The 25,839-nt window shown below is 47.5% G+C and overlaps 1 protein-coding gene across 1 annotated transcript; it reads left to right on the top strand.

Moving 5' to 3' along the window:
* Positions 1–13,017: 13,017 nt before the first annotated feature.
* LOC133339125 (E3 ubiquitin/ISG15 ligase TRIM25-like) lies at positions 13,018–25,701 on the top strand. Its single transcript, XM_061547251.1, has 6 exons — positions 13,018–13,578; positions 14,823–14,925; positions 19,671–19,903; positions 20,205–20,227; positions 22,888–22,982; positions 25,151–25,701. Exons 1-6 carry the CDS (start codon positions 13,018–13,020, stop codon positions 25,699–25,701), a joined length of 1,566 nt encoding a protein of 521 aa, XP_061403235.1.
* Positions 25,702–25,839: the final 138 nt, after the last annotated feature.

The raw sequence follows: 25,839 nt of genomic DNA on the forward strand, positions 1-25,839 counted from the left end.
CCACGCCCGCACGGCAGCTTAGCACACAGCTGCTCCACGCACCAGCAGCACCGGGCACCGACTCGCCCACACCGCAGCAGCCGCTCCCCTGCAGGAGCCCCCCACCCCCCCGCAAGCCGGCCCCGGTGAACGACGACCACCCCAGCCCCTCGTGCAGAAGAACCCCTCCTCCTAACGATGTTAATTGGTCCCACGAAACCGGTCGTTAAGTGATTTGGTCGTTAAGCGTGTATATGAAATGCACGTTAATGGCTTGGGGGTGCATAGTAGTGTCACATAGTGTATAATAGTTTAGTGTGTGTATAGTGACGTGTATAGTAGCGAGGTGTATACTAGTGTCGTGGATAATATTGTATAGTAGTGTAGTGTATATTAGTGTAGTGTATAGTAGCGTAGTGTTTAATGGTGTATTGTATAGTAGTGTCTAGTGTATAGTAGTGCAGTGTATATCATAGTGTATAGTGTAGTTTATGGTGTACTGTATAGTGCAGTGTATAGTAGTGCAGGGTCGTCGTAGTACTTTAGTAGAACCCCTCTTAACGACGGTAATTGGAACCACGAAACCAGTCGATAAGTTATTTGGTCGTTAAGCGTGTAAAGGAAATTCACGTGAAAGGCTGAACTCGTTCCGATAGCATCGAAAGTTACCCTTTTTCACCCAAAAACGTACTTTATATCAGGGGTCCCCAACCCGCGGGCCGCGGACACCACTTGTACACGACCGGTCCGTTGCCTTTTAGGAACCGGGCCGCACAGCAGGAGGTGAGAGCGGTGAGGCTGCGCTTAGCCCGCCCCCATTGTTTTAATATTTACCACTTCCATCCGCGCCTTTTTCCCGTGCTGCGCACTTGTCTCAGTCACAGTGTTGGTAAGCCCACAAGCAGACCCCTATCCAAAATGAGTAAAAAACAAACTTCGCTGGAGAGCTTCATTCAAAAGCGGGAAAGCCCCAATGATGAACCCCTCCATCTCTCCCCTGGTTCGTGAAAAAATTGTCTTCTACGAAACCGGCCCTTGGTGCCAAGAAGGTTGGGGGCCGCTGCTTTATAGTATTTAAACAATGGATATTAATACATGGAGATACTAACAATATTATAAATCATTACCTACAGCAGCCCGTCTTCAACAGGGAAATGGTCCATACACGAACACATTGGGCTCTATGGAGTCCCGTCGTTAAGCGATTAGTCATTAACAGAGGTGATGATTAAGAGGAGTTTTACACTACACGACTATACACTACACTACTATACACTACACACTACACTACTACACACTACACTACTAAACACTACACTACTATACACTACACTACCATACACTACACTACTATACACCACACTACCATACACTACACGACTATACACTACACTACTATACACTACACACTACACTACTAAACACTACACTACTAAACACTACACTACTATACACCACACTACCATACACTACACTACACGATACACTACTATACGATACACTACTATACACTACACTACTATACACTACACTATACACTAAACTACTAAACACTATACTACACTACACATTACACTACTATACACTATACATTACACTACTATACATGGGTATAGCTCAATTAAATATGCAAATTTGGCCCTGCCCTTGCAGCCTCTGTCAACCAACTTGGCTCGTACAGCGCCCCCAATGGGATTCCCGGAACATCGTCACAGGAGGCACTGACTTGTTGTTGACCTCACTCTCCACCAATCACGCACAACCCCGTCTACTCACCCTCTCACTCTCCACCAATCACGCACAGCCCCGTCTACTCACCCTCTCACTCTCCACCAATCACGCACAGCCCCGTCTACTCACCCTCTCACTCTCCACAAATCACGCACAACCCCGTCTACTAACCTCTCACTCTCCACCAATCACGCACAGCCCCGTCTACTCACCCTCTCTCTCTCCACCAATCACGCACAGCCCCGTCGACTCACCCTCTCACTCTCCACCAATCACGCACAACCCCGTCTACTAACCTCTCACTCTCCACCAATCACGCACAGCCCCGTCTACTCACCCTCTCTCTCTCCACCAATCACGCACAGCCCCGTCGACTCACCCTCTCACTCTCCACCAATCTTGCACAACCCCGTCTACTAACCTCTCACTCTCCACCAATCACGCACAGCCCCGTCTACTCACCCTCTCTCTCTCCACCAATCACGCACAGCCCCGTCTACTCACCCTCTCACTCTCCACCAATCACGCACAACCCCGTCTACTAACCCTCTCACTCTCCACCAATCACGCACAGCCCCGTCGACTCACCCTCTCACTCTCCACCAATCACGCACAGCCCCGTCGACTCACCCTCTCACTCTCCACCAATCACGCACAGCCCCGTTTACTCACCCTCTCACTCTCCACCAATCACGCACAACCCCGTCTACTAACCCTCTCACTCTCCACCAAGCACGCACAGCCCCGTCGACTCACCCTCTCACTCTCCACCAATCACGCACAGCCCCGTCGACTCACCCTCTCACTCTCCACCAATCACGCACAGCCCCGTCTACTCACCCTCTCACTCTCCACCAATCACGCACAGCTCCGTCTTCTCACCCTCTCTCTCCACGCCAACTGGCTTGCCCTCACTGGCGAACTCGTGCCCCGCCCACGGTCAAGGCCAGGCTGCGTGGCGCTGCCTTGGCATCCGGAGATGGGGAGGTTGGTGTATTTACCCCCCCCCCCACCTCGAACCGCTCACCCCCCCTATCTCATGTAACCTCGGCCACTACACTCGTTACACTATTATACATGACGCTAAATACTTAACAATACACTGCACTATTAACACTATTTTATACACTGCACCACTACACACTACTGTAGCGCTCATACCGACACGATAGCGTCTTGTCTTTTCTCGTTTCTTTATTCACGTATATAGTTCCACATCGCTCCCGTCAACACCGCTCAATGTTCTTGCGCTCGCTCGCTGCGCTGGCCTCGCTCGCTCCCCTCTTCTCCTCCGTCGGCTCTCCTCTCCGCTCTTTCCCGCTCTCTAGCTCGGCTGCTCTTTATCAACTCCGCCGTCCCACTCCGTCCTAACTACTGTATCTCCGTTCTCCTTCCAAATCCAGCTGCTTCCTACTCTCCATCGTCTCTCTCTGATGCTTGCGCTACTCCACTGCTACCCTACGCTGTACTCACTCTCTCCACTGCTACCCTACGCTGTACTCACTCTATCCACTGCTACCCTACGCTGTACTCACTCTCTCCACTGCTACCCTACGCTGTACTCACTCTCTCCACTGCTACCCTACGCTGTACTCACTCTATCCACTGCTACCCTACGCTGTACTCACTCTATCCACTGCTACCCTACGCTGTACTCACTCTCTCCACTGCTACCCTACGCTGTACTCACTCTCTCCACTGCTACCCTACGCTGTACTCACTCTCTCCACTGCTACCCTACGCTGTACTCACTCTCTCCACTGCTACCCTACGCTGTACTCACTCTCTCCACTGCTACCCTACGCTGTACTCACTCTCTCCACTGCTACCCTACGCTGTACTCACTCTCTCCACTGCTACCCTACGCTGTACTCACTCTCTCCACTGCTACCCTACGCTGTACTCACTCTATCCACTGCTACCCTACGCTGTACTCACTCTCTCCACTGCTACCCTACGCTGTACTCACTCTCTCCACTGCTACTCTACGCTGTACTCACTCTCTCCACTGCTACCCTACGCTGTACTCACTCTTTCCACTGCTACCCTACGCTGTACTCACTCTATCCACTGCTACCCTACGCTGTACTCACTCTTTCCACTGCTACCCTACGCTGTACTCACTCTATCCACTGCTACCCTACGCTGTACTCACTCTCTCCACTGCTACCCTACGCTGTACTCACTCTCTCCACTGCTACCCTACGCTGTACTCACTCTCTCCACTGCTACCCTACGCTGTACTCACTCTCTCCACTGCTACCCTACGCTGTACTCACTCTTTCCACTGCTACCCTACGCTGTACTCACTCTATCCACTGCTACCCTACGCTGTACTCACTCTTTCCACTGCTACCCTACGCTGCACTCACTCTATCCACTGCGCCGTCTCTCCATCCGTCTGTCTCTCCTCCCAGGCACGAACTCCCGTCTCACTCCACAACCCCTCACTTTATCCTCGAACCAATTACTAAATATACTCTTCTGATGATACTATGTAGTTTATACTTTAGTTGTTTACGTGGTGGTTTAGTTACTGCAGATACATACTATTAACACTCCTCTTTATTAATGCTACCCCTACCCCCTCCCTTTGATGCTGCTAATCCTGCATAATGTACGGGCATAATGACTTTAAACCCCTCGCCAAACCTCCTACGCATTTCACAAGTAGTACTAATCGCATATCTGCATTTCCCATAAATATGCTAAATTCCTCTTGATATGCAAATTCTTTTGTCAAGGCGCTCCCCCCCCCCCCCTCCATCCCAGCTTAAAAAAGACGTTCCAAGCCTGGGGTTGTCATTCAGACTTTGTCTCCTTGACAGACCTGTTCTTCACCTGAGGACGGCTGCTTGCGTTGTGGCCGAAACGTCGTGAGAATTATTTTGTTATGTTTTATTTTTATTATTTTATTATTTCCATTCTACGTGACTTTACCGAAAGAACCAAGAAGATGAATCCCTGCAGTCACGAACGCTTTAAATCGAAGTAGTAGCGTCCTTCATGAGCCTCCTCCATATGGGCCGATCTTGAAAACGTTGGTAACAGTCTTCAGCAAGTCCAATCAGCTCCACATCCTCTTGTACCACATCCCTCCATCTCTTCTCCAGCCCATGTCGTGCCCGTTTAGCCACCTCTATGAGGCCAAACAGAAGCTGCTTGGCCATGCTGTGGCTAGACATGCAGACTACTTGACCCATCCAACACAGCCTTACTTGCTGGAGGAGCTCACTGATGGGAATGTGTCCAGATCTTTGAAGGATTTGTGAGCGCCTCACACAATCCAGCCTGGTTAAACCCAGGAGGGAACATAGGCAGGCCAGCCTGAATGTTTATAACCGGCGAAGATGTTCCATTCGGGGTGTCCACGTTTTACAAGCATAGAGAAGGGAGGGTATGACTGTGGTCAAGAAGACCTGCAGCTTTGCATGTAGCGGCAGACCAGGTAGCTTCCACACAGAATTACGCAGCTGATGAAAAGTTAATGCCGCCTGACTGATTCGGAGTGACACCTTTGCTGTCAAACCGGAGCTGGCCATAAGCACCCTGCCCAGGTATGGGGAACTCTCCACTCTCTCTACAACTGCTCGATCACCAATGGGGATCTGAGGAATGGAGTGTTTGATGGGACAAAAACCCACACAGTGGTGAGTTTTAGTGGGGCTGATGGTAAGACCCCACCTCTTAGATTCAGCAGTCGTGCCTCGAACTCCTCCTCTGAGTGAGCAGCAAGCGCCAGATTAGCAGCATATGTAACAATGTTGACCAATAGGGTGCCACCCCTTAACCACGTCGGGGCATCATTATCAGATTCCTATTGTATCTGTACGAGATGGAAATTCCTCCATTACCGCCATGGAAAGCGTCAAGAAATATGTGGTCAATGATAATGCTGAATAATGTGGGAGCCAAAGGACATCCATTTCGCACCCCAAGGTGAACAGCGAATAACTCTGACTCCTGGCCACCATCATGAAGGCCCTTAATGATTGTGAGCAGAGATTCAAGTACTCTCAAAGTACAAAGAGCAGCCCAGAGCCCTGGTCTACTGATGGTATCATAGGCCTTGACAAGCTTAATACATTTCGATTTAAAGCTTTCGTGACTGCAGGGATTCATCTTCTTGGTTCTTTCGGTAAAGTCACGTAGAAGGGAAGTAATAAAATAATAAAAATAAAACATAATAAAATAATTCTCACGACGTTTCGGCCAAAACGCAAGCAGCCGTCCTCAGGTGAAGAACATGTCTGTCGATAAGACAGAGTTTGAATGACACGTCCTAGGCTTGGATTGTCTATTTAAGCTGGGAGGGAGGAGGAAGAGCGCCTTGACAAAATAATTTGCATATGAAGAGGAATTTAGCATATTTATGGGAAATGCAGGAATGCGAATAGTGCTAATTGTGAAATGCGTGGGAGGTGGGCGGGGGGTTTTCAAAGTCATATTATGCCCATGCATTATGCAGGATTAACATCATCAAAGGGAGGGGGTAGGGGTAGCATTAATAAAGGGAAGGAATGTTAATAGTATGTAGCTTCAGTAACTAAACAACCACGTAAATTGCTAAAGTATAAACTACATAGTATCATCAGTATGCTAAATATACTCTCAATAAGCTGAGCTACTAACCGTAAGTAATACATTACAATTCTAGGTCGCAAAAAATATAAAATGCTTCCAGCTAAACTTTTTCCTTACATCACACGGGTCTATCCCGTACTATATGCTGCCATAGACAAACCCAACATTAAATTGTATACTGTATTACTATACACTACCCTATGTCTTAGAATAATACTACAGTATCATCTACGTACCTCTTCCATAAGGTCGGGCGTAGAGTGGCAGTCTGGATGGCTACCATGAGAGATTCTCAAAGAGACTGACGCCATCCAGACTGCCACTCTACGCCCGACCTTATGGAAGAGGTACGTAGATGATACTTTTGTCATCTGGCCACATGGCCGGCCTGCTCTAGACCAATTTCTCGACCACATCAATTCCATACACCCAGCCATAAAATTCACCATGGAAGTCGAAAAAGATGGCAAGCTACCCTTTTTGGATGTCCTAATTAAAAGGAGACCTGATGGTTCAATGAGCCACTCTGTCTACAGGAAAGCCACCCATACGGATGCTTACCTAAAACCGGATTCCCACCACCATCCATCCCAGAAGAATTCCCTCATCAAGACTCTATACCATAGAGCCCAATGCATTTCCGACCAGGAACACATTGCCAGTGAACTCAAACACGTACGCCAAGCTCTTAAGGCTAATGGTTACTCCGACTACACAATCCGCAAAGCCATCACTCCAACCATCAAGAAGGATCCTGTTGAGGAGCCTCTCAAGACCATCACCTTACCCTACATTGCTGGGGTCACAAAAAATATCTCCAAAATCCTGATTAAACACAAGATCCAGGTCCAATTCAACACAGTACATAAAATCTGTGATCTGGTCCCGTCTGTAAAAGATGTGGTTCCAGACATACAGTACCCTGGCGTCTACAAACTAAGTTGCCTCTGTGGTAGCAGTTACATTGGAGAAACCAAACGACATGTCTCGGACCGCATCCGTGAACATAAAGCAGACCTGAAACACGGTAGGACAAACACCTCAGCCGTGGCAGATCACTGTTACAATTCAGTGGGTTCACATGATATTGACTTCTCCAAGACAGAGGTTCTCTGCAAGCCATCTGGCTACCATGAGAGATTCGTTCATGACGCGATCCACATATACAAACACAGAGACAATTTCAACCGAGAAGATGGATTCCGGCTTAGCAATCATTAGAAGGACGTAATAAACCATTTCAGATCTTAACTGATTGTGTCCACGTTTACGGTGACTTTCAGACCGCGTTCCACTCACTGACATTGACTATGTATCTTGTATTCTCCGCAGGGAATGTATTCTTTGCTCCGCTGCAAGCTTCCTACCACCACTCTCCCATTGACATATTTCGTTGCTTCCTCTTATTACCTTTCACGCGACGGTCAATGGTATAGTGTATAGCATATTGTATAATAATAAATAGTATTAAAGTGTAATGTTTAATACAATGTATAAGGTCATATATAGTATCGTAATTGTATAGTGAATATACAGCAGTGTGGTATACAGTTGGGTGGGTAGAATAATACATAGTGTAATATTACACTATGTATTATTCTAAGACATAGGGTAGTGTATAGTAATACAGTATACAATTTAATGTTGGGTTTGTCTATGGCAGCATATAGTACGGGATAGACCCGTGTGATGTAAGGAAAAGGTTTAAAAAGTTTAGCTGGAAGCATATTATATTTTTTGCGACCTAGAATTGTAATGTGTTACTTACTGTTAGTAGCTCAGCTTATTGAGAGTATATTTAGCATACTGATGATACTATGTAGTTTATACTTTAGCTTTTTACGTGGTTGTTTAGTTACTGCAGCTACATACTATTAACATTCCTTCCCTTTATTAATGCTACACCTACCCCCTCCCTTTGATGCTGCTAATCCTGCATAATGCATGGGCATAATATGACTTTGAAAACCCCCAGCCCACCTCCCACGCATTTCACAATTAGCACTATTCGCATTCCTGCATTTTCCATAAATATGCTAAATTCCTCTTCATATGCAAATTATTTTGTCAATGCGCTCTTCCTCCTCCCTCCCAGCTTAAATAGACGCTCCAAGCCTAGGACGTGTCATTCAGACTCTGTCTTATCGACAGACCTGTTCTTCACCTGAGGACGGCTGCTTGCGTTGTGGCCGAAATGTCGTGAGAATTATTTTATTATGTTTTATTTTTATTATTTTATTACTTCCCTTCTACGTGACTTTACCGAAAGAACCAAGAAGATGAAGCTTAATAAAGCTGAGATGTTTGTCTTGTGGGAATTCTCTAGACTTCTGCTTTAGGACACGGACAGAGAATATGGCATCCGTGCAGGACCACCCCCGTCTGAAACCACATTGGGGCTCCGCAAGCCTCGTTCCAGCGTGTCTGGCATGGTGGTGTTCAATAATCCTTGTCAGGAACTTTCCCGGCACACTGAGAAGAAATATGGCCCTGTAATTGTTACAAGCTGTGCGGTCCCCCTTCTTGAAGAGGGGGGCCACCAGGGCATCCTTCCAATCCTGCGGTACCAATGCTGTGCTCCAGACAGTTGTGATGATGTCATGTTGGGCAGCCTGCACACAAATGCCACCCTTCCTGAGCATTTCTCTTGGGAGATCTTCTCTGCCCGGCACTTTTCCTGGTTTCAGACTCCGGGTCGCCCCTCACACTTCCTCTACAGATGGCACCTCAGCCAACCACTCAGAAAGGGTGGCTTCTCCCCCAAATATTTGAGGTACTGCAGCCCTAGCAGGGTTATCCCTACCTTGCGCCATGATGTTGTCTGGACTGAGAGAATTCCCCTCCTCTAAGACCTCACAAAAATGCTCTGCAACCCCGCAGACCTATACCTGAAGGTCTGAGATGAGATTACTGTTCTTTTCCCTATGGATGGTGATAGGTGAAGCACTGCAGGTTACTTTTTTGATGGAGTTAAATAGTGATTTGTGATCGCGGGCCATTGAGGCCGACTCCATCTCCTCTGCAATCTGTGACCACCACCCATCTTTGCAGCACCTCACGGCTCTCCGAACCTTCGAGCGAAGACTGCGGTAATCCTCTTCATTCTCTGACGTGGGATGCTGTAGACGATGAGAGTGGGACTGTCGCTTTTTCTCAGCCATCCTTAACACTTCCTCTGTCAGCCATGGTATCTGGGGAGGTCTGGACCGCGTTCCAAAAGCAGTCATTGCAGCTGAGTGAGTCACAGTCCTAAACCTCGTCCATTTACTCTCGTCATCTGGAGGAGTGGGGGACGACGCCAACCCCAGGCGCAAGTGATGATTAAATTCTCGCTTGCAACTTTAATCAGCTAGCTGAGACCAGGCCACTCTAGGTTTGAATGGGGTCCTGGGTGTACAACTATCACCGGAGTGGAAGAATGGCAGTGCATATTACAGATGACAAGTCGATGGTTAGAGGGAAGATCAGCTCCACGGTAGGTCCTGGTGTCAAGGACATGGGCCGCATCCACTGTTCCATCACTACGTAGTCCAGCAGATGTTCTTGCTTGGACAGGACATGCATCAATAATTTTGTTTGGATGTGCCGATGCCGGAAGAGTGTTTTGGTAATTACTTTACAAGCCAATGGGCTAACAGCCAACGGACCGGTCGTGTACAAGTGGTGTCCGTGGTTGGGGACCCCTGATATAAAGAACGTTTTTGGGTGAAAACGGGTAACTTTCGATGCTATCGGAATGAGTTTAGCCTTTAACGTGAATTTTCTTTACTCGCTTAACGACCAAATAACGTAACGACTGGTTTCGTGGTTCCAATTACCGTCGTTAAGAGGGGTTCTACTGAACTACTACGACGACCCTGCACTACTATACACTACACTATACAGTACACCATGAACTACACTATACACTACACTATACACTATGCTATACACGACACTACTACACACTACACTAGACACTACTATACACAACACTACTATACACTACACTACTATACACTACACTACTATACGATATTATGCACGACACTACTATAAACTACACTATACACACACTAAACTATTATACACTACACTACTATACACTATACTAAGCCATTAACGTGCATTTCATATACTCGCTTAACGACCAAATCACTTAACGACTGGTTTCGTGGAACCAATTACCATCGTTAAGAGGAGGGGTTCTTCTGCACGAGGGGCTGGGGTGGTCGTCGTTCACCGGGGCCGGGCGGTGGGGGGGGCTCCTACAGGGGAGTGGCTGCTGCGGTGTGGGCGAGTCGGTGACCGGGACCGTTGTCACGATGGGTCGTTGCTGGCACTGCTGCTGCTGCCGTTGTAATGGGCGAGTCGGTGCCTGGTGCTGTTGGTACGTGGAGCAGCTGTGTGCGGTGCTGCCGTGCGGGCGTGGCAGTGACCGAGACTGCTGGTGAGTGGAGTCTCTCAGAGCGATGTTGAGAGCAACCAACCAAGTCCCGAGGCTGCGGCTGCGTGGATCCATTAAAGGGCGCCGTTGTGAGTGCGAGCCAAGGTTGAGGTTGATGCTGCTTTGAATCCTTGGAGTGCTGCATACCGTTGGGTCCTGGGGGTGATCTCCGAGGCTGCAAGCGACCTCGTGAGTAAATGTTGCGCACCAAGCTGGTGGGCTTCTGCCGCGTTGCCTCGTCTCCCGGGAGCGGAGCGCGCGTCAGCGTTGTGGTGCGAACGGTCGCCGCGGAGTTCTGTGATCGTCGACGCGCTGTGGGGTCGCCGTGTTAAGCCGGTGGACTTACGGGGTTATGTTAACGTGCGATGTTACTGTTGTCGAGAGTTTTGAAGAGTTGGTTGCACTTGGTTGTCAATAAATTATTATCCGCCACAGTATGTTCGCGTCCTTGAGCATCGTGTTTCAATATTGCATGACGAATTGAGGCGTAGTAATTCAAATCCAAATCTTCTTAACTTTTTCTATATTCTGGATTAGGTTATTGTCCTTTTTTCTGTCGCTGTCAAAGCAACGTTGTAAAACCGCGCTGCTGTCCGATAACACAAATTGAGGGAATTGCACGGCAAAGAAAATGGATCCGAACTCCTTGATCTCCCATATTAACAAAAAAATGAGAAACCCTCACAATTTGCTTGCCTGCGATCGTGATTCAAGGTATGCGCTGATGTGTTACGGCCGGTCCCCCTGAGGCACCTGCCCCCCGCTCACATGAGCGGGTAACGGTGCTGGGTTCAGCAAAGGGCCTCGCTCGGACTTTGAGCCACAGACCCGTGACTCAGTTAAACACGAGCAACTCTCACCGGTGAGGTGAGTTGAGATGAGTTGAGGTGAGATGAGGTGAGGTGAGTTGCGATGAGGTGAGTTGAGGTGAGGGGAGTTGAGTTACTATGAGGTAAGTGAGGATGAGGATTTGAGACGAGGTGATCCGAGTCTTATTAAGCCATCCCTGGAGTGGAGACGTCTGTACTCTCTCACACGTCAACACATTCCAGGGCACGCCTCGTGACATGCAAATCAAACTGAAAGACTTCCTACTTGTCAACTATTAACGTGCCTTGTTCCTCGTTTAGCGTCTGAGACGCAGCCAGAGACTGCCTGAGATACAGACAGAGACTGCCTAAGATACAGTCACTGCCTGAGATACAGTCACTGCCTGCACTGTAAAAATAAATATCCGTCATTTTACGTGAGAAAATACTGTATTTGCTCACGGAAAAATTACTGTAATAAAAAATTAAACGGAATATCCGTTATATTACGGAGTAGTGCATTGTGGGATAACTCGAGAAGAAGGCGGGAAAGAGATTGAGAGTTACTTAATTTTCAACACTCAGCCATATTTCTCTTCCTCGGTTTTTGCTGGTAAGACTCTCTTGCTGTGATGAAATGTAAAGGCATATAAAACACATATATTTAAATTATCATCGACAGGATTGAAGTTTTGTTGATGGTTCTTTATTTATAAAAAAAACAATTGGACAAAGGCCAGGACCTCAACAAGACGCTAGTAAGTATCCTACAGTTTAGTAAAGTGTGATTTTAACGGGTTGAAAAGTTTTGTTCCTGGTGGGCTTAACTACCTAATTTAACTAATTATTGTGTTAATTGGACCATTTCAATTTCTCTTCTCGGTTCAGAAGGTGTTGGTTATTTTGGGAGACCTAGAAAACATGCTAGACTGTGGCTGCCAGCACCAGGGTTGAGAACCACTGCTGTAAAGATGCAGCAGTAAATACTATGATGCTGGTTTGTTTAGACTTCTTTTCTAAGCCAGTAAAGATTAGCCATTGCACACACAATGTCCAATTGAGGTGAGTTGAGGTGAGGTGACGTGAGTTGAGGTGAGGGGAGTTGAGTTACGATGAGGTGTGTGAGGATGAGGATTTGAGACGAGGTGATCAGAGTCTTAAAAAGCCACCCCTGGAGTGGAGACGTCTGTACTCGCTCACACGTCAACACATTCCAGGGCACGCCTCGTGACATGCCAATCAAACTGAAAGACGTCTTGCTTGTCACCTATTAACGTGGCTTGTTCCTCGTTCAGCGTCTGAGACGCAGCCAGATACTGCCTGAGATACAGACAGATACTGCCTGATATACAGACAGACTGCCTGAGATACAGAGACTGTCAGAGCTACAACCAGCGACTGCTTGAGCTACAGCCAGACACTGCCTGAGCTACATCCAGACACTGCCTGAGCTTCAGCCAGTGCCCATCTGAGTGGAGCAACAGGACCATGGCGAGAACAGCTCCCAGTGGTCACGAGGCTCCAGGGGAGTTGACCTGCCCCATCTGCCTGGACGGCTTCCGCTGCCCCTGCACGCTCAGCTGCGGCCACTCGTTCTGCCTCAAGTGCGTGGAGGGCGCCTGGGATGTGGCCAAGTCCTTCTCCTGCCCGCAGTGCCGAGTGACTTTCCCTTGGAGGCCCCAGCTGAACAAGAACTTCACGCTCGCCAACCTGGTGGAGCAGCGCAGTGCTGCAGAGAAAATGGCCACCGTGGTCTTGTGTGACTTCTGCAACGATGGCACGACTGCTGCCTTGAAGACCTGCCTCAGGTGTGAAACCTCCTACTGTGTGACTCATGTAAAGCATCATCAGGAGAACGCGAAGTTCAGAGACCACATTCTGGTGGCTCCAGCCACGAATACTGAAGAACGCAAGTGCAAGAAACACAGAAAGAAGATCAAGTTTTACTGCCGACAGGAAAAGAGCTTGGTCTGCACAACCTGCATTATCGCAGGAGACCACAAGGGTCACGATGTGGCGACGCTGGAGGATGAGCACAAGACACGGGAGGTGAGACGGTCTGCGTGTGTGAGAGGAATCCTCTCCTGCGTGAAGTCATCATTTCCCAGTGCCATCTGAACAATAATATCCAACTAAATATTTTAATATCATTTCTTTCTCAGCTGCCCATTGTTTCTTACAAATTTAACAACATTGGTATAATGTAAAGTATGCTGAGGTTGTCATAGTGCAGAAATAATACAACCACATGTTATGATCAATCCTATTATATGACAAATATATAAATGTGTTCTTCGTATATTTTAATAAAACGGAAGGACTTTAATGCATACAATGTGTTCTAAAAATAACGTTCGTGCATAGACCATGGTTCGAATACAAAAGTAGCCTAAGGTAGAGAGGAGCATTCACTAAAATGTAAACGAAATGTAAAACGACTGGGACTGCATGAGCCGCAGTGCTCACCGCTTGCTAGCATCGTGCCATTATGTCCCAGTTTAGCAGGCCGCACTCTACGGACCAATTAATTCGTGACCATACTATTATTTTCATCAAGATTCTCACTACCGAATTTCTCCGACACTCAATAGTGGAATGGTGCTGTTTATGAAAACTATGCTAAAACTTTTTTTTATTTTAGCAGGTGAAGCTCACTGAGCGATGTAGCTATTTTGCAGAGGCAAACCTGGCCACAAATGACAGCTCAAAGAAGTGGCTTATCAAGTCTAAATTCAAAGCAGCCAAATTCTCTAATACGTTTTAAATGTAGAGGGAAAAACAGGCGGACCCGGACAAAAACTTCATGCGACCATGGGGATAACAAACGCCACATATACAGGTGTCAGGGTCGGGATCTAAACCACGACCTCCTGTATACCAGGCAAGGCAGATTAACATCTCGCGGTGCCTTTTCCACCCATTACTCAGAGCCCCACTCACTACTCAGAGCCCCGCCCACGACTCAGGTAGCAGTGGAGAGTGATTGGATCCATAGGCGCGTGCTATGTGAGCCTAGCTATATGTATGCAGAACTTTTTAAGCACCAAACGTGGCCAATCGTGCTTATCGGAGGTGCGGCGGAATGACAACTAAAGACAAAATGCTCCAGGAATCGTTTAAGTTCCTCGTGAAATCGGTTCCCTGCAGCGCTCGCTCCTCCAGCCTCCATCGCTGCACAGGGGCTGCTGCAGCCCGGAGATGGGACCGTCACTGTGGAGGGGTCCGTGTGGAGCGGTGGTGAGAGGGGGCGCTCAGAGAGTGAGTGGAGTCTCCCCTGGTGACGTCTCTCACAGAAACAAGTGGGAGAGGAGACGCGGGGGGTGGAAAAGAAGAGGAGGGAGGCGGAGGAGTCCGTGAGGCGGATGGAGGCCGCTCGCAAGGACGTGCAGGTACCGCGTCTGGGCCGGACCCTGCGACCCCGTGACTCCACCCTGAGTAGGGTTTGTGATGGAGGACAACTCTATTCATTCACGTGGACTTCCATTGGCTCTGAACAGATCGTGGGAGTAAAGACACAACGGTCAATGCTCCTCAATACCCAGGACAAGCAAATGAGTGTTTCTCATCTCCATTGAGGAACTGAATCAGTCGTGGAAATTTCACATTCTTAGGATGGGAGACCAATATCCCCACGTGAACTTCCACTTCATCTTCTGTTATCTATATATATAAAATCGTTCATGTCTGTCTGTCTGTGTGTGTGTGTGTGGACTTTGGCCCATACGCACTTTCATTGGACGGCGGTTGCCCCTGGCAACGGCTAGCCACGCCTTCGCCGCTTTCATTGGACCTGGCAACGGCTAGCCACGCCTTCGCCAAGGGCTGCAGTTTCATTGGACGGCGGTTGCCCCTGCCAACGGCTAGCCACGCCTTCGCCACTTTCATAAGCTCCGTATTTAATTAAATAATAGCCATTACACAGTATTGTTGGAGCGCTAGGGGGGGGGGGGGAAGGAACGCCACCCGTACCCTGCCTTTTCCAAGCCGACAATTTTAGGCGAGGCCGCAGGCTTTGCACGCTACTAGGCCTCGACACCCACCACGCCACTCTGAGGTAAATTCATCAAAGTTTTTCCTACTCTTCACTACACCCCCACCACAATGTGTGCTATTAATATTACTTTTAAACCCAACGCGCCAACAATCGATTACTTTAATGTTCACTGTACAAATACTCATTAAGCTGGGTGAGCGTACTGCCAGTCTATCATGTACACTGTAGCCTGCTTATTAAGCTCGGTGAGCGTACTGCCACTCTATCATGTACACTCTAGCCTGCTTATGAAGCTGAGTGCGTGTACTGGCAGTCTATAATGTGGACTCTTGCCTGGTTATTATAATCGATTCTTTATATGTTCTTTGTACAAACAGTCATTAAGCTGCTTGAGCAACCCCAGTTCGATTCCAACTCACGCCCACCACCGCTGACGATTATTTGAAACGGACCTGGCCCTCCCCTAGGTCCACTCAGCCTCAAAAGCGTAACTGCTGTCGTGTGTGAACATCGTCACTGGGGAGACAAAGGCGGCGGGGCATCGTGGATCCAAGTCCCGGGCGATGCCGGGTCATGTGTATGTGTTTTTGTGTTTATGTGTATGTCTGTGTGTCTCTATGTATGTGTGTATGTATGTGTATGTATGTGTTTGTGTGTATGTGTGTGTATGTATGTGGGTTTTTTTAATGTCTTTATGTGTATGTCTGCGTGTCTCTATGTATGTGTGTATGTACGTGTGTGCATGTGTTTGTGTGTATGTATGTGTGTGTGTATGTATGTGTGTGTCTATGTATGTGTGTGTATGTGTGTGTATGTATGTGTGTTATGTGTCTGTCTGTGTCTGCATGTATGTGTGTGTGTATTGTGTATGTGTTTGTGTGCATGTATGTGTGTGTGTGTTTGTGTGTATGTGTATGTCTGTGTGTATGTGTTTGTGTGTATGTGTGTGTATGTATGTGTGTGTATGTGTTTGTGGGGAGCGGTAGTGCAGCGGTTAGCGCGCTGCGCTATGAACCTGGCGACCCGGGTTCGATTCCCGCTCACGGCCAACACCGCCAGTGACGATTATCTGAACCGGTCCTGGGCCTCCCCTAGGTCGACTCAGCCTTAAATGAGTACCTGGTGCGGTGTGTAAACATCGCCACTAGGGAGACAAAGGCGGTCGGGCGTGGTGCTGGCCACCCACCCCCTCGTGTACCGTTCCGGCCTTCATAGGTGCTCGCTAACAGCACTTGCCCCTACAGTCTGTTCAGGCTATACGGGGGATCTTTGTCTTTTTTTATCTTTGTATGTGTTTGTATGTGTTTGTGTATTTACGCTCGCATTACACAAATGTGTTGCTGGTCTAAGGCGTTCCTCGCACAGCATTGCCGCTTTATTATTTCAGTCGTTTACTGCCTTACGCACCCTGAAAGTCGTGTGTGTCTGCAGCAAGCGCGTGTATGTGTACCTATGGACGCGCGCGCGTGTGTTGTGTAGGGGGAACGGTAGTGTAGTGCTTAGCGTGCTGTCTGTGTCTGTGTGTGTGTGTGTCTGTCTGTGTCTGTCTGCATGTGTCTGTGTGTGTGTCTGTGTGTGTGCGTGTGTGGTGTGTGGGGAGCGGTAGTGTAGTGCTTAGCGTGCTGTCTGTGTGTCTGTGTGTGTGTGTGTCTGTCTGTGTCTGTCTGTGTGTGTCTGCGTGTGTCTGTGTGTGTGTCTGTGCGTGTGTGGTGTGTGAGGAGCGGTGGGTGTAGTGCTTAACGCTACGCTGCGCTACCAACCCGGCGAACCCAGTTCCATTCCCGCTCACGGCCACCACCGGTGACGATTATTTGAACCTCCCCTAGGTCCACTCAGCCTCAAACGAGTAACTGGTGTGGCGTATTAACATCGGCACTTGGGAGACAAAGGCGGCCGGGCGTGGTAGATCCAAGTCCCGGGCGAAGCCGGGCCATGTGTATGTGTTTATGTGTATGTCTGTGTGTCTGTATGCATGTGTGTATGTATGTGTGTGCATGTGTTTGTGTGTATGTATGTGTGTGTGTATGTATGTGGGTTTTTTTGTATGTGTTTATGTGTATGTCTGCGTGCCTGTATGTATGTGTGTATGTACGTCTGTGGATGTGTTTGTGTGTATGTATGTGTGTGTCTATGTATGTGTGTGTATGTGTTTCTGTGTTTGTATGTGTGTGTATGTATGTGTGTTATGTGTCTGTCTGTGTGTCTGCATGTATGTGTGTGTGTATTGTGTATGTGTTTGTGTGTGTTTGTGTGTTTACGCTCGCATTACACAAATGTATAATGCGGGTCTAAGGCGTTCCTTACACAGCATTGCCGCTTTATTATTTCAGTCGTTTACTGCCGTATGCACCCTGAAAGTCGTGTGTGTCTGCAGCAAGCGCGTGTATGTGTACCTATGGACGCGCGCGCGTGTGTTGTGTAGGGGGAACGGTAGTGTAGTGCTTAGCGTGCTGCCTGTGTCTGTGTGTGTGTGTCTGTGTGTGTGTGTCTGTGTGTGTGTGTGTCTGTGTGTGTGTCTGTGTGTGTGCGTGTGTGGTGTGTGGGGAGCGGTAGTGTAGTGGTTAGCGTGCTGTCTGTGTGTGTGTGTGTCTCTGTCTGTGTGTGTCTGCGTGTGTCTGTGTGTGTGTCTGTGCGTGTGTGGTGTGTGAGGAGCGGTGGGTGTAGTGCTTAACGCTACGCTGCGCTACAAACCCGGCGAACCGAGTTCCATTCCCGCTCACGGCCACCACCGGTGACGATTATTTGAACCTCCCCTAGGTCGACTCAGCCTCAAACGAGTAACTGGTGTGGCGTATTAACATCGCCACTGGGGAGACAAAGGCGGCCGTGCGTGAGTGGTGAGGGAGGGAGAGTCGTGAGGGAGGGAGAGTGCTGAGGGAGGGAGAGTGGTAAGGGAGGGAGAGTGGTGAGGGAGGGACTCAGCCGCAAAACGAGTAACTGGTGTGGCGTATTAACATCGCCACTGGGGAGACAAAGGCGGCCGGGCGTGGTGGATACAAGTCCCGGGCGAAGCCGGGTAGTACAGCTAGTATATGTCTATTCTGGCCAGATGAGGTGGCATATACCTGTTATCCAGCACATTGGTGGCAGGGTTCACATTATATATACAGTAAAACCTTGGATTGCGAGTAACTTGGTCTGCGAATGTTTTGCAAGACGAGCAAAAATGTTAAATAATTATTAATTTGATAAACGAGCGAGGTCTTGCAATACAAGTAGTACATATACGCTTTGTCTGCCGAGTGTCACGTGATCACAACTGATATACGAATGCTTTGATGAACGAGTGCTTTGAATTACAAACTCGTTTCCTGAACGAATTATGCTCGCAATCCAGGGTTTTACTGTATATATTTATAATATGTATCGCATTGTGCTATGAACCCAAGTCTCCTGAGATCAACTCCCAGCGATGACTAACATCAGTCGCGAGTAAAGCCACAACCACACAATACACTGAATGCACGCAGTTTGCTTTATAGAATGTACATATTCACATAACTTATTCACTTAAAAAACTCCCATTCAGTATATTACAATGTGCTATGTGTGCAGTAAAAATTACGTGAATTTAAAAATAGTATCTGACAAAAGCACAGAGACAGCTTGGAAGCGTTGATGATCAGGCAGCTTCAATGGTGACCTTTTGCTTTGTCACTCCCCTCGCATTACACACACCTTGCGCAACGCTCCGAAAAGATGGGGTTCCTATTTAATTATCAATTTAATTGCTTAATTTTCTCAGATTTGTGATTAACTGTTTGCGATTGAGTCCTGTGTAATTTGCAGGGTTAATATAGGTGGCAATTGTATTTTGTATTGGCTACCGAGGCCGTGATGCACATGAGGGGTTCATCCTCCATCAGGTCACCGGGGTTACAGGTCAGATTGAGTCAAATGTGTCTCAATATGTCTTGATGTATCTCTATGAGTTTCTATGTATTTCTATTGATTTTCGAGGTATATCTATGTCTCTATAGGTTTGCTTTATGGCCCATAGTTTGCGTTGTATGGCCACAGTCGCTTGTACATTTATGATTGAGGAAAGAGTGGTGTAAACTCCACCTCTCTAAGACATAGATCAACTGTTGCGAGATTAACTCCTCCGTTAATTATTTAATACAAACAAACCACACGTCCTGGCAAGGATCGATGACCGGGGTGAGGCAGAGAATCAACGGCAAGTTCGCCTGCATGAGAAAAGCTCTGGATAAGGACGAGAAGGCGGCTCTGGCTCGTGCGGCCAAGAAGGAGCGCGAGCTGCTGACCCAGATCGAGAAGAACATCGCTCACTACCAGCGCGAGATCGGCGAGCTCCAGGCAGCAGCCACTCGTCTGGAGGGCCTAGCGCAGGAGAGGGACTCGCTCGCCTTCCTGCAGGTGAGCGATGAGTCTCCGGTGTCGCTATTTGCACAGAGCCCTCGGCAGCGTCAGAATTGAGGCTCCTGAATGAGGTTTTCACATCAACTTCGCTTTGTCACGCACAGCCTGAGCTTCTGCCCGGTCCTTGCGTGCCGTCGTCCCCAATCACGATGATGTTTGCAATGTAAGTCAGTGTTGGTGCTCATGAGGTCATAAGCCAAGACTTTGTGGTTTATATTCCACCTGTGGTGTTGCAGTGGGAAATCCACTGATCCCATGGGAATGGAGGCAGAGTAACGCATCTCTCTCTCTCCCACAGGGGCACCTGGAGGAGATGCGCAGGTACAGACGGCTATCACTTATGACTCGACACACAGGAACATCGGACTGAGTGCGAGGCGCGGGCAGTGAGATACTGGCTGTGTGTGGTGATGCTGTGTGTGTGGTGATGCTTTGGTGAAGCTGTGAGTGGTGGTGCTGATTATGATGATGCTATGTGGTGATGACGTGAAATATGAGTGGTGATGCTTTGTGTGATGAGTCTGCATGTGATTGAGCTGTGATGATCCTGTGTAACATAATTTTTTTCCCTGGGTAGTAAGTGTTATTTAGTAATTTATTATGCCTAAAAAGTATAGATAATGGCTACTATTCCCCACAAACTTTGCTTTAGTTACCAGGACAGTGATGTTTAGAAATTGACCTATTTTTAAAGAGAATACGGGCGATTTTGTGTCTTTTCTTTCACATAAAGTCAGAAAAAAAAACATATGAATCAAAATTAACATATATATATCCTAAAGTAATACAAGGATGACTACAAAATATTTAGAAGTGAGTAGTTTTTCGAGATTTACGATAATACTGTAAATCACTTTGACGAATCAGTCCCCAAATGTAGTCTCCCATCATGTTCTCGTTATACTGTCCTTGGTAGCGGTGTTCAAAGTCAAGTATATCCTGGTGGAAACACTCGCCTTACTCCTCCGAGTACGCTCCCATGTTCTCCTTGAATTTATCAATATGAGCATCAAGGATATGGACTTTGAGGGACATCCTATAGCCCATTGTGCATTAGTTCTTCACCAGAGTTTCAACCAGCTCCACATAGTTTTCCACCTTGTGATTGCCCAGGAAGCCCCGAACCACTGAGACAAAGCTGTTCCAAGCCGCTTTCTCCTTACTTGTGAGCTTCTTTGGGAATCAATCGCACTCCAGGATCTTCTTTATCTGTGGTCTGACGAAGACACCGGTGTTGACCTTTGCCTGGGACAGATTAGGGAAGAAGTCTTGAAGGTACTTGAAGGCTGCCGACTCCTAATCTACAGCTCTGACAAATTGTTTCATAAGGCCCAATTTGATGTGCAGTGGTGACATCAGCACCATCCGGGGGTCTACCATTGGCTCCCACTTGACGTTGTTCCTCCCCACAGAGAACTCAGTCCGATATGGCCAATCCTGCCTGTGATACTGCACCTTGGTGTCCCTGCTGTCCCAAAAGCAAAGATAGCAGGACAACTTGGTAAAACCGCCTTGGAGACCCATCAGGAATACGACCATTTTGAAGTCTCTGATGACCTCCCAGTCGTATTCATCATACTTCAAGGTGTCCAGCAAGGCCTTGATGCTGCTGTAATCATCTTTGAGGTGCACCGAATGGGTCAGGGGAAGAGACGGGTACTTGTTATCATTATGGAGCAGCACGGCTTTGAGGCTCCTGGATGAGCTGTCAATGAAGAGGCGCCACTCATTCTGATTACAGGCGATTTCGATTGCCTCGAACAGACTGGTCACATTGTGGCAGAAGCAGAGCCCATCTTGACGAGTGAAGAAGCTGCAAAAAGGTTGGTGACGCTTCCTCTGATCTGTGACTTGCACACTTTCATCCAACAAGTTCCACTGCTTGAGCCTAGACGTCAAAAGCTCGGCATGGGATTTGGGGAGACCAAGATTTCTTATCAAGTCGTTGAAGTCTTTTTAGTTGGGGTAATATAGGTTTCTCTCCTCAGCTGCACCTCTGAAATTGTCATCTGGATCTACAACGTCTTCCTCGCTCTCTGACTTGCTACTCTCTTCGAAAGACGATTGCTCTTTCTCCAGAGGAGTGGGTACAGGGAGCACATGGCAGTGTGGTACCGGGTCGATGGATGAAGGAAGGTTCGGATACATGATAGCAGGTGCATTCATGCCAGTCCGACGTTTGCAAGGACCCAACATGCAGAAGGAGCAGTTGCTTGAGAGGTCAGTGGGTTCCCGCCAAAATACATTTATTTCACCCATGACTAATGTGTAAGAAATTCGTGCAATATTTTTTTTATATATATATTTTCAATAACATTGAAAATTGTAAAACATTTTTTTATAAAAAACTTTTACAATTTTCAAAATCTTAACAAATTTTATAACATTAAATTCCGAGCAACAATTGTCCATCTTACCTTCCGGAGACTTTTTTGCATTATTCGCAGGTGAAATGAGGTGCCCAGGCTTTGTCTTGATCCCCGACAGGCATGCTGAAATATGCCTTGTAGGCCTCACACATCTTAGCAGATGCTTCCACAGGGTACTTTTTCACTCTTGTCTTGATAAATTGGCCCCAGACATAGCAAAATGCGTCTGCCGGATGCTTGCACCCTCTTGATGCCATCTCAGAAAATGCAAAAAAGTGTCCACTTAGGCAGCTGAAACTAAACTGAACTGGTGGGCTTAAGGCCCATGTATTTATACTATTTATATTTTTGGAAAGTTCCAGAATGTTCTAGAAGTTACTCCAAGTTTACTCAGCACTGACTCTATCTGGAATGTTTTGGGAAAAAGGTAAATTAAAAAATATTTATATTCTGGTCACAAAAGCAAAGTTTGTGGGAATAGCCAATTTCTGTACTTTTGAGGCATTAGCAATTAGGAAATAACACTTACTACCCAGGGACAAAAACAAATAAAAATGTGTTACACAGTGTAAACTTTGTGAGAAAGTGGCCATGTCTGCTCTGTTTTCATAGGACAGCGATGGTTAGAACGGCTCAACCCTCAGCTCCCAGCCAGGAGGACATTGCCTCACTTAAAGTCCTGGAGACAACTACTGCCAAGTTCATGTGTGAGTTATTCAGTGTGAATCTTGGGTGATGGTGCCATCTTGACAGCAGATGAACCCGGTGTGTGCACGAGATCGACTCACCCTCAAATAATTACCTGGAGTTTTATAAACATCACCACTATGGAGACAAAGGCGGCCAGGGATAGTGCTGGCAACCCACCCCCTCGTATGTCGTGCCAGCCTTCAACGGTGCTGATTTGGCCCAACAGTCTGTAAAGGTTACATAATGGGACCTCTTTTGCCAGTACCAAAATATACTAATAGGGATTTTTCCCCTTTTTTACTGGCAACAAGACTGACACCTTTTGCAAGGAATCAAGTTTACATTAACCACAATACTTGCAGTCAAATGCAAACAAAAAACAATACTCTGGTAAATTATGCATTGTCTTTGAAACTGATTGGTCCACACCAGAGACAGCTTTCTTTGGAGCCTCGTCTCATATGGTGTTCGACCAGATGACGCCAAAATGCGCACAGTTCAAGACAACGCACTACCAGAGTAATGAGGGCTTGGGGTGATCAGCTACATCATGAGACGAGGCTCCAAAGAAAGCTGTCTCTGGTGTGGACCAATCAGTTTCAAAGACAATGCATAAATTATCAGAGTATTGTTTTTTGTTTGCATTTGACTGCAAGTATTGTGGTTAATGTAAACTTGATTCCTTGCAAAAGGTGTCAGTATATTTTGGTACCGGCAAAAGAGGTCCCATGATGTAGCTGCTCACCCCGAGCCCTCATTACTCTAGTAGTGCGTTGTCTTGAACTGTGCGCCTTTTGGCGTCATCTGGTCGAACACCATATGAGACGAGGCTCCAAAGAAAGCTGTCTCTGGTGTGGACCAATCAGTTTCAAAGACAATGCATAAATTACCAGAGTATTGTTTTTTTTGCATTTGACTGCAAGTATTGTGGTAAATGTAAACTTGATTCCTTGCAAAAGGTGTCAGTTTTGTTGCCAGAAAAAAGGGGAAAAAACCCCATTAGTATATTTTGGCACTGGCAAAAGAGGTCCCATGATGTAGCTGCTCACCCCGAGCCCTCATTACTCTGGTAGTGCGTTGTCTTGAACTGTGCGCCTTTTGGCGTCATCTGGTCGAACACCATATGAGACAAGGCTCCAAAGAAAGCTGTCTATGGTGTGGACCAATCAGTTTCAAAGACAATGCATAAATTACCAGAGTATTGTTTTTTTTTGCATTTGACTGCAAGTATTGTGGTTAATGTAAACTTGATTCCTTGCAAAAGGTGTCAGTCTTGTTGCCAGAAAAAAAAGGGGTAAAAACCCTATTAGTATAGTCTGTAAAGGCTACACGGAGGATATCTTTTTGTTTACATCCTGGAACCTGATGCGTTGTGTAAACAAAATCGTCACTAGGGAGACAAAGGTGGTCTGGCACGGGGCTGGCCACCCACATCGTGTGCCATGCCAGCCTTCATAGACTCTCACGGACAGCACTTGTCCCATAGTCTGTGAAAGCTACACAGGGGATCTTAGTCTTTGTTCACATTCCATTCCAGGACCCTACTGATGGTGGTAATGATGCTGATGTTAGTGATAATGTGAGTGATGGTAATGATGATGGCATTAGTGATGGTGTTTGTCGTGGTGATGGCAGTGATGGTCGTGGTGATGGAAATGATGGTGACATTGGTGATACTATAGGTGGTGATGGTTGTGATGGTTTTGCTGATGGCGCTCATGGTAGTAGTGATGATGATATTGGTTACGGTGATAATTGTAGTGATGGTGGTGATCATGATTTTGATGGTCGTTGTGATAGTTATGATGCTGATCGTTTTGGTGATGTTGGTGATAGCGATGAAGATGTCAGAGATGGTGGTGATGGGGATAGTGGTGATGGTCGAGGTGATGGTAGTGATAGTGGCGGTGATTGGGTGGTGCTAGTGGTCGTGATGATGATGGTTATGATGTTGCTGATGGCGATAGTGATGTTGTTGATGTTCATAGTGTTGATGATGGTGGTTATGGTGATGTTTATGTTGTTGTCATCGATGATATTGATGGCGAGAATGTGCAGTGATGATGTTTGTGATGTTTTTGTTAATGGTGAAATGATGCTTGGTGATGGTAATGTTGATGGTGGTGATGGTGGATAATGGTTATGATGTGGTTCTGTAGTGATGTTGCGATCACTCTTATCACAGATGGATGCTCACCGACTCTGGACACAACCTCTGCTCATAACCAACTCCAGATCTCCTCGGATCTCAGGACGATGACAGCAGTCCTTGCCTCCCAGGGTCGCCCCGATCACCCACACCGGTTTGATTACTGGTCACAAGCCCTGTGCTGTGAGAGCTTCTCGTCGGGCCACCACTACTGGGAGGTGGACGTGGGGGACGCGCGGTGGTGTCGGGTTGGAGTCGCGTACGGGACGATCCCGCGGAAAGGGGAACGTGCTGCACGGCTGCTGGGAGGGAGCCATGCTTCCTGGTGTTTAGAGAAATGTGATGACAACTTCTCAGTGGTTCATGGTGGAGTGAAGACTGCACTGTCGGTGAGGGGGGCCCCCTCCCCCCGCAGAATCGGGCTTCACCTGCACTGGGAGGGGGGGCTGCTGGCGTTTTACCGCGCTGACTCCATGGAGGTGATCCACGAGGTTCGGCAGAGATTCTTGCTGCCTCTCTACCCTGGGATGTGGGTGTTGTATTGTAATGAACCATTGAATATTGTGGATCTGAGTTGTGCATCCTGAGGATGGGGAGAGACAGAAATCCAAGAAACCGAGACAGATAGCTAAGAAACGGAGGAGAGGGTAGATGGTGAGGAGAGGGTGAAGTGCGGGTGAGGGGAAGGTGGAACGGCGGGTGAGGTAGGCATGACGTTGAGGCGA

Source organism: Lethenteron reissneri, unplaced genomic scaffold, assembly GCF_015708825.2.
Source record: "Lethenteron reissneri isolate LAM-NWPU_2019-01 unplaced genomic scaffold, ASM1570882v1 scaffold_1640, whole genome shotgun sequence".
Taxonomy (NCBI): domain Eukaryota; kingdom Metazoa; phylum Chordata; class Hyperoartia; order Petromyzontiformes; family Petromyzontidae; genus Lethenteron; species Lethenteron reissneri.